The sequence below is a fragment of the Sardina pilchardus genome, chromosome 13 (genome assembly GCF_963854185.1).
Source record: "Sardina pilchardus chromosome 13, fSarPil1.1, whole genome shotgun sequence".
Taxonomy (NCBI): Eukaryota; Metazoa; Chordata; class Actinopteri; order Clupeiformes; family Clupeidae; genus Sardina; species Sardina pilchardus.
In genome coordinates, this window is record NC_085006.1 from 17,384,768 (window position 1) to 17,397,267 (window position 12,500).

General features: G+C 45.2%; 1 protein-coding gene across 1 annotated transcript in view; it reads left to right on the forward strand.

Annotated features, from left to right (window-relative positions):
• LOC134099151 (FRAS1-related extracellular matrix protein 2-like) overlaps nt 1–12,500 on the forward strand; it is a 97,501-nt gene that overhangs the window by 74,018 nt on the left and 10,983 nt on the right. The window contains exons 7-13 of the mRNA XM_062551942.1: nt 4,680–4,829; nt 7,420–7,629; nt 8,197–8,394; nt 9,400–9,564; nt 9,944–10,126; nt 10,509–10,639; nt 11,542–11,697. Of these exons, the coding sequence (XP_062407926.1) occupies nt 4,680–4,829; nt 7,420–7,629; nt 8,197–8,394; nt 9,400–9,564; nt 9,944–10,126; nt 10,509–10,639; nt 11,542–11,697 (1,193 nt within the window). The remainder of the gene's footprint in view (nt 1–4,679; nt 4,830–7,419; nt 7,630–8,196; nt 8,395–9,399; nt 9,565–9,943; nt 10,127–10,508; nt 10,640–11,541; nt 11,698–12,500) is intronic.

Sequence of the window (12,500 nt, forward strand, 5' to 3'; positions counted from 1 at the left end):
TAGAAAGAGTCATAAAACTCCTAATATTCATTGTGTTTAGCTTTTTTAATCAAAACAATTTGGGATAAATCACTTATGAGCAGTGGGTGAGAGGAGCTTGCTTGTGTGGAGATATGGGCTGTCTCGCCAGTGGGTCATATTAGCTCAATTGCCATCAAGATTGGGTAGTCACTTGGCACATAAAACGCATCATCAAGCAACAGGCATGTAGTTCAGAGATCTGGACCTCCTAATGTCTTGAAGGACAGAATAATTATGGCCGGCTCTAATTAAAATGAATAGAGTCCCTGCGTGACCACAGTCAGTGCAGTCATGCTGAAGCTACTGGACAGAAGGGACGGTCATGAAGGGATGGTCGTGAATCAGCCCCCCCCCACCCCAGTTCGCTCCATTCTGATGCAAATGTCATCCATACAAGTAGCCAATACACAACAAGAATTCCAGTAAAAATATAGAGCCATCATTTGAGTTGTTATGTTTACGATTTTTTATGTTGTGTTATGTTTTATGGGTGAAAAATTGCAGTGATAAGATGTCTTTTTGCATGTGTGCTGTGTGACTCCATGAGTCTGTGTGTGTGTGTGTGTGTGTGTGCGTGTGTGTGTGTGTGTGTGCGTGTGTGTGTGTGTGTGTGTGTGTGTGTGTGTGTGTGTGTGTGTGTGTGTGTGTGTGTGTGTGTGTGTGTGTGTGTGTGTGTGTGTGTGTGTGTGTGTGTGTGTGAAAAACACCTTGCTGCAGGTGAGCTGAGAGGGTAGTCCCTGATGCCACCATGCAGGTAACCCAAGACAGACGGAGACTGATTTGTCTGGGAGCCAGGTGAAGAGGTTGAGCAGACAGTGGTTTAGCCCTTAGTTAATGAGCCATAACTCCTCATGGCCCCCTGCTTGTCTGTCATGCAAATGAACCTTATCTGATCGCAGGGGACAGCTATGAGGACACACACACACACACACACACATACACACACACACACACACACACACACACACACAATAAACCACACACATACACACACACCAGGATCCCTCATTGCTAAGCCCAAGTAATCAGGGCCTATTACAGTCGATGCTGTGGGCCTCCTATAGCCTGTGGTGTCTGACTTGTCTGCAGATCCAGATACTGGCAGCACTGCTTTCTCAGACCCACCGCGTGTCCGCAGGACCAAGCGTCTCCTTTACCCCGATAAAGAGGACTAGTCCCCCCCCCACCCTCCTCCCCCCCGGTTCCTGTTTATGCTTTGTAGTATAATTAGTGCTTCCGGCAGAATTTCTTATCTTTTTTTCGCAGCGTGAACCTGCGGCGCCTCAAGGCTATGCCCAACAGTCACTTGCCTGAAGTCGTAATTTGACTTGCAGAAAGACAGAAGAAAAAAAAAAAGCCAAGAGGAAAAGTAGCAGAGTGTGCACTCGCCAGAGTGAGCCGTGGCATTGAGTTGGGGGCAACAGATGACTAACTCCACTCAAGATCATCTGAAGTGCACTTGAGCAAAAGTCCACATATAAACTTGTCAATGTGACTTACTGCAGTTTACCAAAATGTTTTAAATCTGCACTGTACACAATCTAGAGGGGCGATGTTCTATCATATTTCAACTTTTTAGGAATGCGACAGAATTTAAATTATCCGTCTGAAACGGAGAGAAAAAAAGGAAAACGCTACTCAGTCAGCGACCTCCAGATCTCCTTTATCGTGTGATTGGAGCCCCCTGAAGGCTCATATAGTTACAACCCATAACATAAGCTGTCACTCTCGGCAGTCGCAGAAACAATAGGTGTGTATGTGCGCCGAAGGCTGTGTGTGTGCGTGTGTACGTGCATGTGTGCGTGTGTCTCTGTGTCTGTGTGTGTGTGTGTGTGTGTGTGTGGAGATGACCTCCTTTGTTCGTCCTTAATGCGAAGGTCACCTCACCTGGAGAAACCGAATCCTCTCAAGGCACAGAATGGAGGGAATGTCTCATCATCCAGCGCCGATGCCTGTTTATTTTTTCAGAGCTTACCCAGACTTCCTCCATCCTCCCAGGGGGACGTGGAGAGCTCCGGGGAAGCTGAACTTCAATCAGCACCCGTCACTCTCCCACCACCACGCCGGCTGACAGCTCGTCTCTGGACTTAAGGAAAATGAGAGAGAGAGAGAGAAAGAGAGAAGGGGAGAAGAGAGGGAGAGGAATGAGAGGGAGAGTTAGGGGTTAACGCCAGTCTTTTCTGTGGCAGGAGCCAGGGAGGGGGGGGGGGGGGGGGGGGGGCAGGGGGTGGAGATGGTGGGGGTGAGGTGGGGGTTGAGCGTGACAGCGGGCAAGTCGGGCTGCGGAGGAATTTCAGCACTAATTGCAGTCAGACAGGCCTGGACTGGCGCTTCTGTCCTGACTTCCTCTAGACGACCTGTCAAGCTGGAGAGCTCTCTCTCTCTCTCTCTCTCTCTCTCTCTCTCTCTCTCTCTCTTTCTCTCCCTGTTCTCTCTCTTTCTTTGTGTTTCTTTCCTCATTGCCCTTTGTCTTTCTCTCTCTCTTCTCACACATACTCTTTGTCTTCTTTCTTTCTATCTCGGTCTTGCTATCGTGATCACACACTCATATCCATACACTTTCTCCCAGCTCTCCCTCCTTTATAAAGTACAACCAAGCTCTCCCTCTCCCTCCTCCTTTTTCTCTCTCTCTCTCTCTCTCGCTCCCTCTCTCTCTCCCTCCCTCCTCTCCCTCTCTCTCTCTCTAACTTCCCTCTGAGCCCCATGTTCTTAAAGGAGGGGGAAAAAGGAAGCAAAACTCTAGCAAAATGGATTTGTGCCGCAAGGAGAAAAGACCACTAAAGCAGCATTTTTATGTATGCTGTAATGTATACGTGTAAAACATCGGCGGAACACCGCGATTACAGCCTAGGAACTGGAGCCTGCGTATGCCCACACAAATGTTCTCCTCTCACACACTCTCACACTCTTTCATATACGTAATTATACCTGCGAGGACAGCCGTAGGATCATCAAGTCCATTTTCATCACACTGACAGATCTCAGGTCAGCGTTAACTGTATGATGGAGGCTCTGCACACACACTGTGTGGAGGTTTGGTTAGTTACAAGTTCCGTACTGTGACTTTTTATTGTATACAAATGTGGAATATAGATACACACATTTGTGTGGAATATAGATATACACATTTGTCTGGAATATAGATACACTTTTGTGTGGAATATAGATACGTGGTTGTCCGCTTACGTAAAGTGTTATTGTATGTGAGTGAGTGTTCTTTATCATACATCTTTACAGACACCCCCGTTTGATTTTGATCAGTTCTAGTCTGCGTGTAAACGCTACAAGGTCACTGGTAGGAGTATTATCCGTGGTTTTGCACTTCATTCTTCAGTTGGCCGTTATCACTTGAATGAGCAATGTGTCCTGGTCTACAAAGTAATGTCTAAGATGACCTACTGGTACACTTATGTTGGCTTGGGATTTGCCATGGGATGGAAGTATTCAAATGACAGTAGACACTAGACAGTGCAAATACTTTTCCAGTGTGCGCACAGATGAGTATAATTTCCAGACGCATCCGCCCATGTGTATTTACTGCCTTCCATATTGGATGCTTTAGTGGATATTGGATGTTGGCTGATTTTCAGGATATAGCTCACAAATGTGTAATTTGAGCCAGAGAATTAAAAGAGCCATTGTATTTCTTAGTCAATGAATCTTTTATTGGTCAAAATATAGTTTTAAAATACCAGTAACGCATAGGCTACTAAAATATATATTGGATGGGGGATTATGTGGACTCAGAAGCACTGAACCACACTGATGCTGTTGAAGCAGAAAGTGGATAGAGTTGCTGAGGTAGCGCTGCCCTTCAGCTGAAGGAGCAAAGCAGTGAGCAGAGGAGCCAGCCAAAATGGACAGAGCGAAACTGAAATGAAATAGGGGTCATTCCCCAGGGTCAGTGCAGGTCGGGGCTGGGTCATGTTGTCCACGTACTGTACACCATGGTGTTGAGCCGGTCTTCCATGAAGGGCTCTTCTGAAACCAAGCGTTGGCTTGGTGGCTTCATAGCAGGATAGGTGTCCTCAGGAGACAGGGCGTTGGGCCCTTCTCCGCTGGTCGTGTGTGTGCTTGTCAGCCATCCCTATCTACTGTAAGTCATCTGAGACATGAGCCTACTAATTTGAGATGTTGGTCAATAGCCACAACTCAATATTGGGATGCATCTATTGAGTTATTGGTTTTATCTTGTGCTCTGTGGTCTTCTGGGAAAGCGTTACGGTTAAAGGGTTGAAACAGTAAAGTATGCATTACATTGTTTTAATCCTACTCTTACTGGTCTTATTGTCTGTTTTTATCACTGCCTGTTCTCTTTTTTTGGTCACTCTTTTTAGAATTTTGATGCAAGGTATTGATTTCATGCCCAAGCGTTTGGAGTTATCCTTGGCACAGTCTACTCTGTATATAAATAAAGTTTTCTGTGATGCACCTCATCACGTATTTCTTGGTTTCAATATCTATGAAAAGTTCCAGCTTTTTACCTTGGGCATTTAAAGGTGTAGCCCTGAGCTTTGCAGGAGCTGTGGAAAAGTAGTATCGCCCCATAAAGATGACCTTCCTCTCTGGTCGCTGGTTATTTGTTAATAAAGCCACAAAGAGCCCAATCTATCTGCTGAAGGATTGAAAATGTACTTTTTTTCCCTATTTGTCCACAGCACCCGTGTTCTACTTTGGCGATACAGAGTACCACGTGGACGAGAGCGACGGCTACGTGGAGGTGCGGGTATGGCGGACAGGCACAGACCTCTCCCAGACGGGCACGGTGACAGTACGCTCGAGGAAAACTGATCCTGTGTCAGCTGAGGGTGAGGAACTTCACAACCGAGCTGCAACCTTCATCAAGCAAAACCATCACGTCTCAGTGGAATTGCCTCTGCATCTCTGCAGCTTCTTTGGTTTTTGATTTATTTAATTTAAGTTTTATTTGATGTTTTCCATTCCAATGAGCCTTCCATTGCCAGCAGCACTTGTTCTTTGTTCTTCTCAGGGTCAGTAATAGCTGTAGATGGCAACCGAAATAATGCCAAAGATACATCAGAACATTCCACAGAAAAAAAAGGATTCTGTTTAGATCAATTACTTAATGGAAACAAGCCGAAGAAGCCCGAAGGCGCTAAACTGCGGTCTTGTCTTACCTAACTGACAAAACGTCTAGCTATTTATTTCGCTCTGTAAAGCTAAAACACTCAAGGACTATTTTATGCCTACCTACAGTATGTATGATGGGGGAAAAACATTTTATGTTGTTGCTTATTGCCATATTCAGATCCGAACGAAACCCCAATGCAGCTGTAATGAATTTTTCACCATCCAAGATCAATAGTGAGCTTGTTATCAAGGATGGAGTGATCTACACTGGAGATGCGCTACGTGGAGAAGGGATGTCAGTGCTGATAACACATGCATTGCAGACTTCAGAGGCCTTGGGCTGACGTTTGCCTTGAACAAGCAAGAATAGAGAGGGAGAGAGAGAGAGCAGGATAGAGAGATACATTACAGGAGAGTGGAGGTGAAGATACAAGAGGGGAGAAAACGTGAGAGAGAGAAAGATTACGGAAGAGTGGAGGTGAAGATCCAAGAGAGAGAAAATGTGAGAGAGATAGAGAGAGAGGGGTGTTGATTGAGAATGAGATATAGGTGTATGTAAAGATGTACTGAGACCGAAAGAGGGCAAGATAGAATATGGAATGGAGGGACAAAGACAAAGAGAATGATGAGGAACCAGTGAAAGAGTTTATGAGAAAGAGAGTGAGAGAAGCCAGGAGAGAGAGCGATAGAAGGCTCTTTTGTTGGTTCATTGGGGAATGTAAACAGTGCTGGATTCAGACGGCTCGGATTTTGTAGTGAAGCTATGTGTGTGTGTGTGGGGGGGTGCATGTGTGCAGAGGGGTTGTGTGTGTGTGTGTGTGTGTGTGTGTGTGTGTGTGTGTGTGTGTGTGTCTGCTCGTGTTTGTGTGGGAGGTTTTGGGAAGTGCAGGTCTTGGTACTGCTGGGACTGTGAGACATTGAGTGCAGCCAGTTGAATTAATGACCATGTGTGCGTTAGTGTCTCTGGTGTCTCTATGTGAGTTCTGTGTGTGTGTTTCTGTGTGTGTGTCTGTGTGTGTCTGTGTGTGTCTGTGTGTGTGTGTGTGTGTGTGTGTGTGTGTATGTGTGTGTGTTTGCTCACTCATGTCTGTGTGCACGTGTGTGTGAGCATGGAGGCTTGCCAGAGGAGCTGGGCTGGAGGTGCTGCTGTGGGATTTCTCTAGAGCATCCAGCTCCGGTGCCCTCTGCCCAGGAAAGGAGCCTGCTGCAGGAGAGAGGGGGTTTTGGGTGCACCTCCCTCCAGCTCCTTACCTCTCCTCTCTTCCTCCTTCTCCTCCTCCTCCTTCTCCCTCTCACCACCACACATATCAAATATTGTTTCAGCGTTAATCTAATCTCTGGCGTCTTGGGAGGAAATCCAGTCTCCCCGCTGACATGCTCCCCTGGCCACCGCAGACACACCGGAGGGTGGGGGGGGGGAAGGTGGCGGTGGGTGAGTGGGCTGGGAGATTGGCCAAGGGAAGGAAGTCACCGTAACTGGGGCCCCTTTTCGCACACAAAAAAAACACAGCAATGAATAACCTGACCGTGCCTGCAGCAGATAACATGGGTCCTTGCAGCAGAGGCCTTCAGACTCTGAACAAACGGAGGGTCGTGAGTGTTGTACTGTATATCTTCTGCAGGTGAGAAAGCAAGGTGAGCTCCAAAGGGCTGATGGCGGCACTGGAGTCTGATTGTGCTTATCAGTGTGAATGGGGATTGGAATACGGCCCCTTTATCTTCCGCGCTGATGGAGGAAGCTGGCAGAACCTGTTCCCCTGCTGATTGTTCTGAACTAGTAAACCAGAACCAGTAAACACAAGAAACCGAGCCAAAAAAGATGAATTATTGAGAAATCATGAATATTTTATAATTGCTTTACTAATTAGTGTTGTGACTGTCATTACAGATTGGCGTGAACTTTTATTGACCCCTAATTTTGAGTGTTGTTGGCAATTAGGTGCATTACATTTGGATGCTGGGTTTGGATTTTAATTAAAAACGTAATTAGTGTAGCTAATACCGGGGCAACCAGAGAATCCTCCTACTGCTATCTTTAAAATGATTGCTAATGGAAGACAGTAATTTAATTTGTCAATAAAATCAATCAAGATCTTTTTTGTTGGTTTGTTTACATTTGAAAAAACGTGATGGTAAACTTCTTGAACTAATAAAACTGATATGAGTTCAGACATGGAAGATAAAGGGCTTAACAGAGGTTGATTTAGATGTATAAAGGACTGTAAATGAACTGCTTCTCCTTAATAATGGGTAATGGGTAATGTATGGGTAAAGTATATTTGCTTTTTGCTGTTATGTTCTCTGCAGCTGGTCTGGACTACGTTGGCATTAGCCGGAACCTGGACTTTGCCCCAGGGGTCACCATGCAGACCATCCGGGTCATTATTCTGGACGACCTTGGCCAGCCGGTCCTGGAGGGGGCCGAGAAGTTTGAGCTGGTCCTCCGCATGCCCATGAACGGCATCATGGGAGAGCCAGGCAGAGCCACCATCTTCATCAACGACTCTGTGTCTGACTGTGAGTGCTCAACCCTGAAACATCACACTCAGACATTCATGTGTGGCGAGCCCTTGCTCAAAGCACTTTATTAATGGCACGAAAAGAGGCCGCAGTTTTATTGAAATACATTCAGAAAATATTTCTGTCATTTAGTTATTTGCATTACTGTCAGAGATCTCTCGTCTTGATCCATTTAAGCAAGTAGCGTAGGATCAGGTTTTTAGGTGATCGGTCTCAATAAGAATAGATTTAGATTAGATTAGATTCCACTTTATTGTCATTGTGTACAAGTACAGAGTGACAGGGAAATGTAGAGTACAAGTACAGAGACAGGAAAATGTATTTTGCATCTAACCAGAAGTGCAAAAAAAAAAAAAACAGAAAAGTACAATGTGATATACAGTAGACAGGTGGTGCAGTATAAACAGTATAAGACATACAGTATAGTGCAGTGTAGAAAGGAATGTACAGTTAGGAAAGTGGTTTACAGTAGTATGAACTAAATATAAATATGTGCAATCAAAGCAGTAGTGGCACTAAAACAATGGGACAACATGGGTGATCCTGGATCTTTTGTTTCCTCAGTGCCGAAGGTCCACTTCCGGGACACCATGTACATGGGCAACGAGAACGACGGGCACATCTCGGCCCTGGTCTACCGCAGCGGCGACATCAGCTACAAGTCCACCGTGCGCTGTTACACTCGCCAGGGCACTGCCCAGGTCATGATGGACTTCAACGAGAGACCCAACACGGATGATTCAATCATCACCTTCCTGCCAGGTAAAGCACAGCCAGCGCCATCTCTCCCAAGCCTTAGTTTAGTTGCATTGTTTTTCAATTGGAATGTCCCAACTCTGTACACAATGCGAAGCAGTGCTGTGCAGCGCAATGTAGCGCAACGTTTTGAGCAGAACTTTTGTTGGACGCCCCGTCTCTGTTTTCTCTCTGTCACTCGTGTTGCTCTGCTGTTTGGAACAAGCATACTGTACAGATACGGATACAGTGTGGACAGAGAGCGTATTAGGATACCCTGCAGAGTGCAGTTGGGCTACCCTGTTAGCTCTCGATTACACAGGCTTAGTTTAACACTCTGAATGGTGCCACTGATTTCCTTTATTTGATAGTGCCTAATATGGCACCTTGGGTTTGTTAGTAATGGAGTAAATAATTAGAGTTAATGAGAGCAGAGACTCAGACTTGGAAGACTCCGATGGAAATCTGGTGTGAACCCTTTGTTTACATGGGTGTCGCTATCTGTTTTTGCTGACAACACCCCGCTGTTTTTAATAGTATCTGACAGAGGGATAATTAAACCTTTGAAACAGAGTCGTATCAGTGTTTGGACTGCTGAAAGTCATTCTCTGTCTTTTTATTTATCTCACCCTCGCTCAAGCATGCTTACCTTCGTGTGCTCCGAGCAGCTCTGCATGTCGGGGAGAATTAAGTTAGAACAGCAAGAAAAGGGATCACTATTTGTTAATGGGAGGACTGGTTGATGGACAGACTACACAGAGTGCTGAGTTGGTATCAGTATTAGTCACACACAACAAAAATGGAGAGTCTAAAATGGGAGATGGGGCCTACAAGACTAGTCAACATGTATCAACAACTGTGTGTGTGTGTGTGTGTGTGTGTGTGTGTGTGTGTGTGTGTGTGTGTGTGTGTGTGCACGCGTGTATGTATGTACGTGTGTGTGTGTGTGTGTGTGTGTGTGTGTGTGTGTATGTACGTCTGTGTGTGTGTGTGTGTGTGTGTGTGTGTGTGTGTGTGTGTGTGTTTTCTCAGGTGAGGTGGAGAAACCATGCGTGCTGACGCTGGTGGACGACAACGAGCACGAGGAAGTGGAGGAGCTCCGTCTGGTCTTGGGGAGCCCGAGGAGCGAGTCTCCTTTCGGGGCGTCCATCGGCGTTCAGAACGAGACGCTGGTCAAGATAAAGGACGACACTGACAGTAAGACAGTCCCCAGATAACCCCTCCAGCAGTGTAAACATCCACAGCAACCCCTCTCCCACACACACACACACACACACACACACACACAGAGACTTTTCAGACATGATGGACACGTTGAAATGCTCATTCAAATGAAGCATGGCAGATTTTCCCGTTTTTAAACTGCTTTTGTGTGCCTGAAGCTATCTTCACTATAGTCTTCCAGTAAATGACAGTTCTCAGATAGTTTCGAGGTCTGGTTACTGTCTTCATGGTGTATCACTCAAGGAAGGAAGATCACAGATGCCTAGAGGCATTTTTTTCTAATGATCTCGGTGAGAATCAGTGTAATTGTGGGTAATGCAGTCTTTTGTCCTCCTGTTTCATATCAATTCAGGGGCCATCATCAAGTTTGGAGAGACAAAGTTCAGCGTGAGCGAGCCCAAGGTGTCTGGCCAGGTGTCCGTGGTGAAGATCCCAGTGATCCGCATAGGAGACACGTCCAAAGTGTCTGTGGTGCGTGTGCACACCAAAGATGGCTCTGCATCCTCCGGTGAAGACTACCACCCAGTGTCTGAGGGTAAGGGTGCCATGAAGGGACACACTGAGCAGAAAATGTGAGAAAAAAAAAATGGAGATTGGAACAGCGAGTTGAGGGAGTCGAAGCCCAGTCTCCACACAGGTAGAATGGTAATTGAGACTGATGCAAATTTAATGAGAGAATTACGCCTCCGTAATTTGTGCTAATTGCATGCAGCCTATCCTGACAGTCGCTTAAAGCTAATTAGCATTTGTATGGGAAAAATGTCACACTTCTCAGAGAAAAATGCCACCGCGCTCAAAGTAGAACGAGAAAAAAGGGTTCTCTTTATTTTTAGTAGGCATTAATGAATCACAGAGACGTTGAAGGTTCTTCTACACAATTACTGCACAGCTCATGTGTACTTGTGGGGTCGCAACAGATGTGCAGTTCAAAGCGGGCGATACTCGACACTATGTGGAGGTGGAGATCCTGTACGACGGCGTGCGCGAGATGAGAGAGGCCTTCACCGTCCACCTGAAGCCTGACGAGAACATGGTAGCCGAGACGCAGGTGGGTGGAGGAAACGAATGCTAATCACCAGACCTCATGTAGATATGCCACTAACCAGCTACAGTTATGTGCATATTACATGAACATGTTTTTAATCTGTTATATCCCTTAGCCATGTTGTGTGCCAGGCAGCTCAGCTGAGATAGAGCTCCAACTAAAGTCTACAGCAGGGATTTCCAACCTTTGCTTCTGAGAGCTACTTTGATTAAGTGAATATGACTGAGATCTACCAATATTTTATACTAGTATTGGCACATAGCTAATCTCCACTCAAAACAACTGAATATGTTTGTATGTTTTTAGACCATCATTTTTGCAGGTTTACCAAGTGAATGTGTCATCAGATTTTAGAACATTTTGGAGAAAAATAGTCTCAGGGCTATCATTGAGTGGGAACATGGCAAAAGTTTTTAATAATAAACATTCGACCTATATGAATGAATTGTACTGGGCACTTTTTTCCAAATGAATCTACAATGTATTGATCCATTTTGATTTATACAATTTGAGATTCTTTAACTAGTTCGTACATTCATTCTGATCAGTTTGGCCTACCACAGCATGGCGTACTTTAGCATTGCCTCATATCATGATGTCAGTGGTGGTACAGTGTGTTTTACCGTGTCTCTGGTCTGATCTTCCCCCAATATAAAGCAGCAAGCTACAGTACAGTACCTTGGCCTCCTGAAGCATACAGTACATTATATACACGTCTGTAGTTGAATGCGCTGCTTCTAGAATACAGTATTCATGAACGTGTATTTCAGATGAACAAGGCCATTGAGGAGACAATTATCCTGATCCTTCCACAGCATGGCGTACTTAGCGTTGCCTCATATCATGATGTCAGTGGTGGTACAGTGTGTTTTACCTCTTGTGTCTCTGGTCTGCTCTTCCCCCAGATGAGCAAGGCCATCATCTACATCGAGGAGACCAACAGCATGGCGGACGTCACCTTCCCCTCCGTGCCCACGGTGGTGTCTCTGCTCCAGTACGACGAGATTAGGATTAGCAGAGGCGCCCTCCCCCCCGCTGGCTATCCCGTGGTCTGCGTGACGGTGAGCCCCTCAAATCCATGACCAGATCTGTGTTCAAATCATTTCATCAATCCACAATTATCATGAGCTCTCTGCTTAGGAGGTTTTATGCAGTTAGTTCAGTCTGTAATTTATACTGATTGAAAAAAAAAAATCCAAACGTTAATCTGTAATTTGAGGCTTGCCATTCATTGTTGGAAAGTCAGTCCCCCAAGATATGTATTATACATCAGGTACTGTACGTACAACTCTATAGCCTAGCCCAGTCAAAGGCTCTATGGATTGTGTTAGATTTACCTGCCCTAGATCACCCAACGCTTCAGCAAATCCTGTCATTGACTTTCTTTTGTCAATAATGAAACAAAGGGTATCTCAGAATACAATTGCCTGTGGATCATATGTAACATGCAAAACATCCCCGGAAGGAATAAATGATTCAGAGATTCAATTATGCATCAGATTCTCGGCACATTCCTACACCTACTTGTCAATATACAGTAGCAAGCTACCTTGGCCTCCTGAAGCATACATTATATGCAAGTCTGTAGTTGAATACGCTACTTCTAGAATACAGTATTCATGAACGGAATACATTTTTGAAGAATGTTGATCAATACTGACATGCCTACTCCACCAACACATGAATGAATACACCCGCTCAAAGAATTCAAATTATTCATGTGTATTCATAAGAAATGTGCTGCACTATTAACTTCTATTTTGTACGTGTAGTAGTATGATTCCTGTATGATATTTGTTTTATGTATTTTCTCCTCACAAAAAGATCATTAAGTCCTTTGTACTAGTGGTTAAACATCACAGCA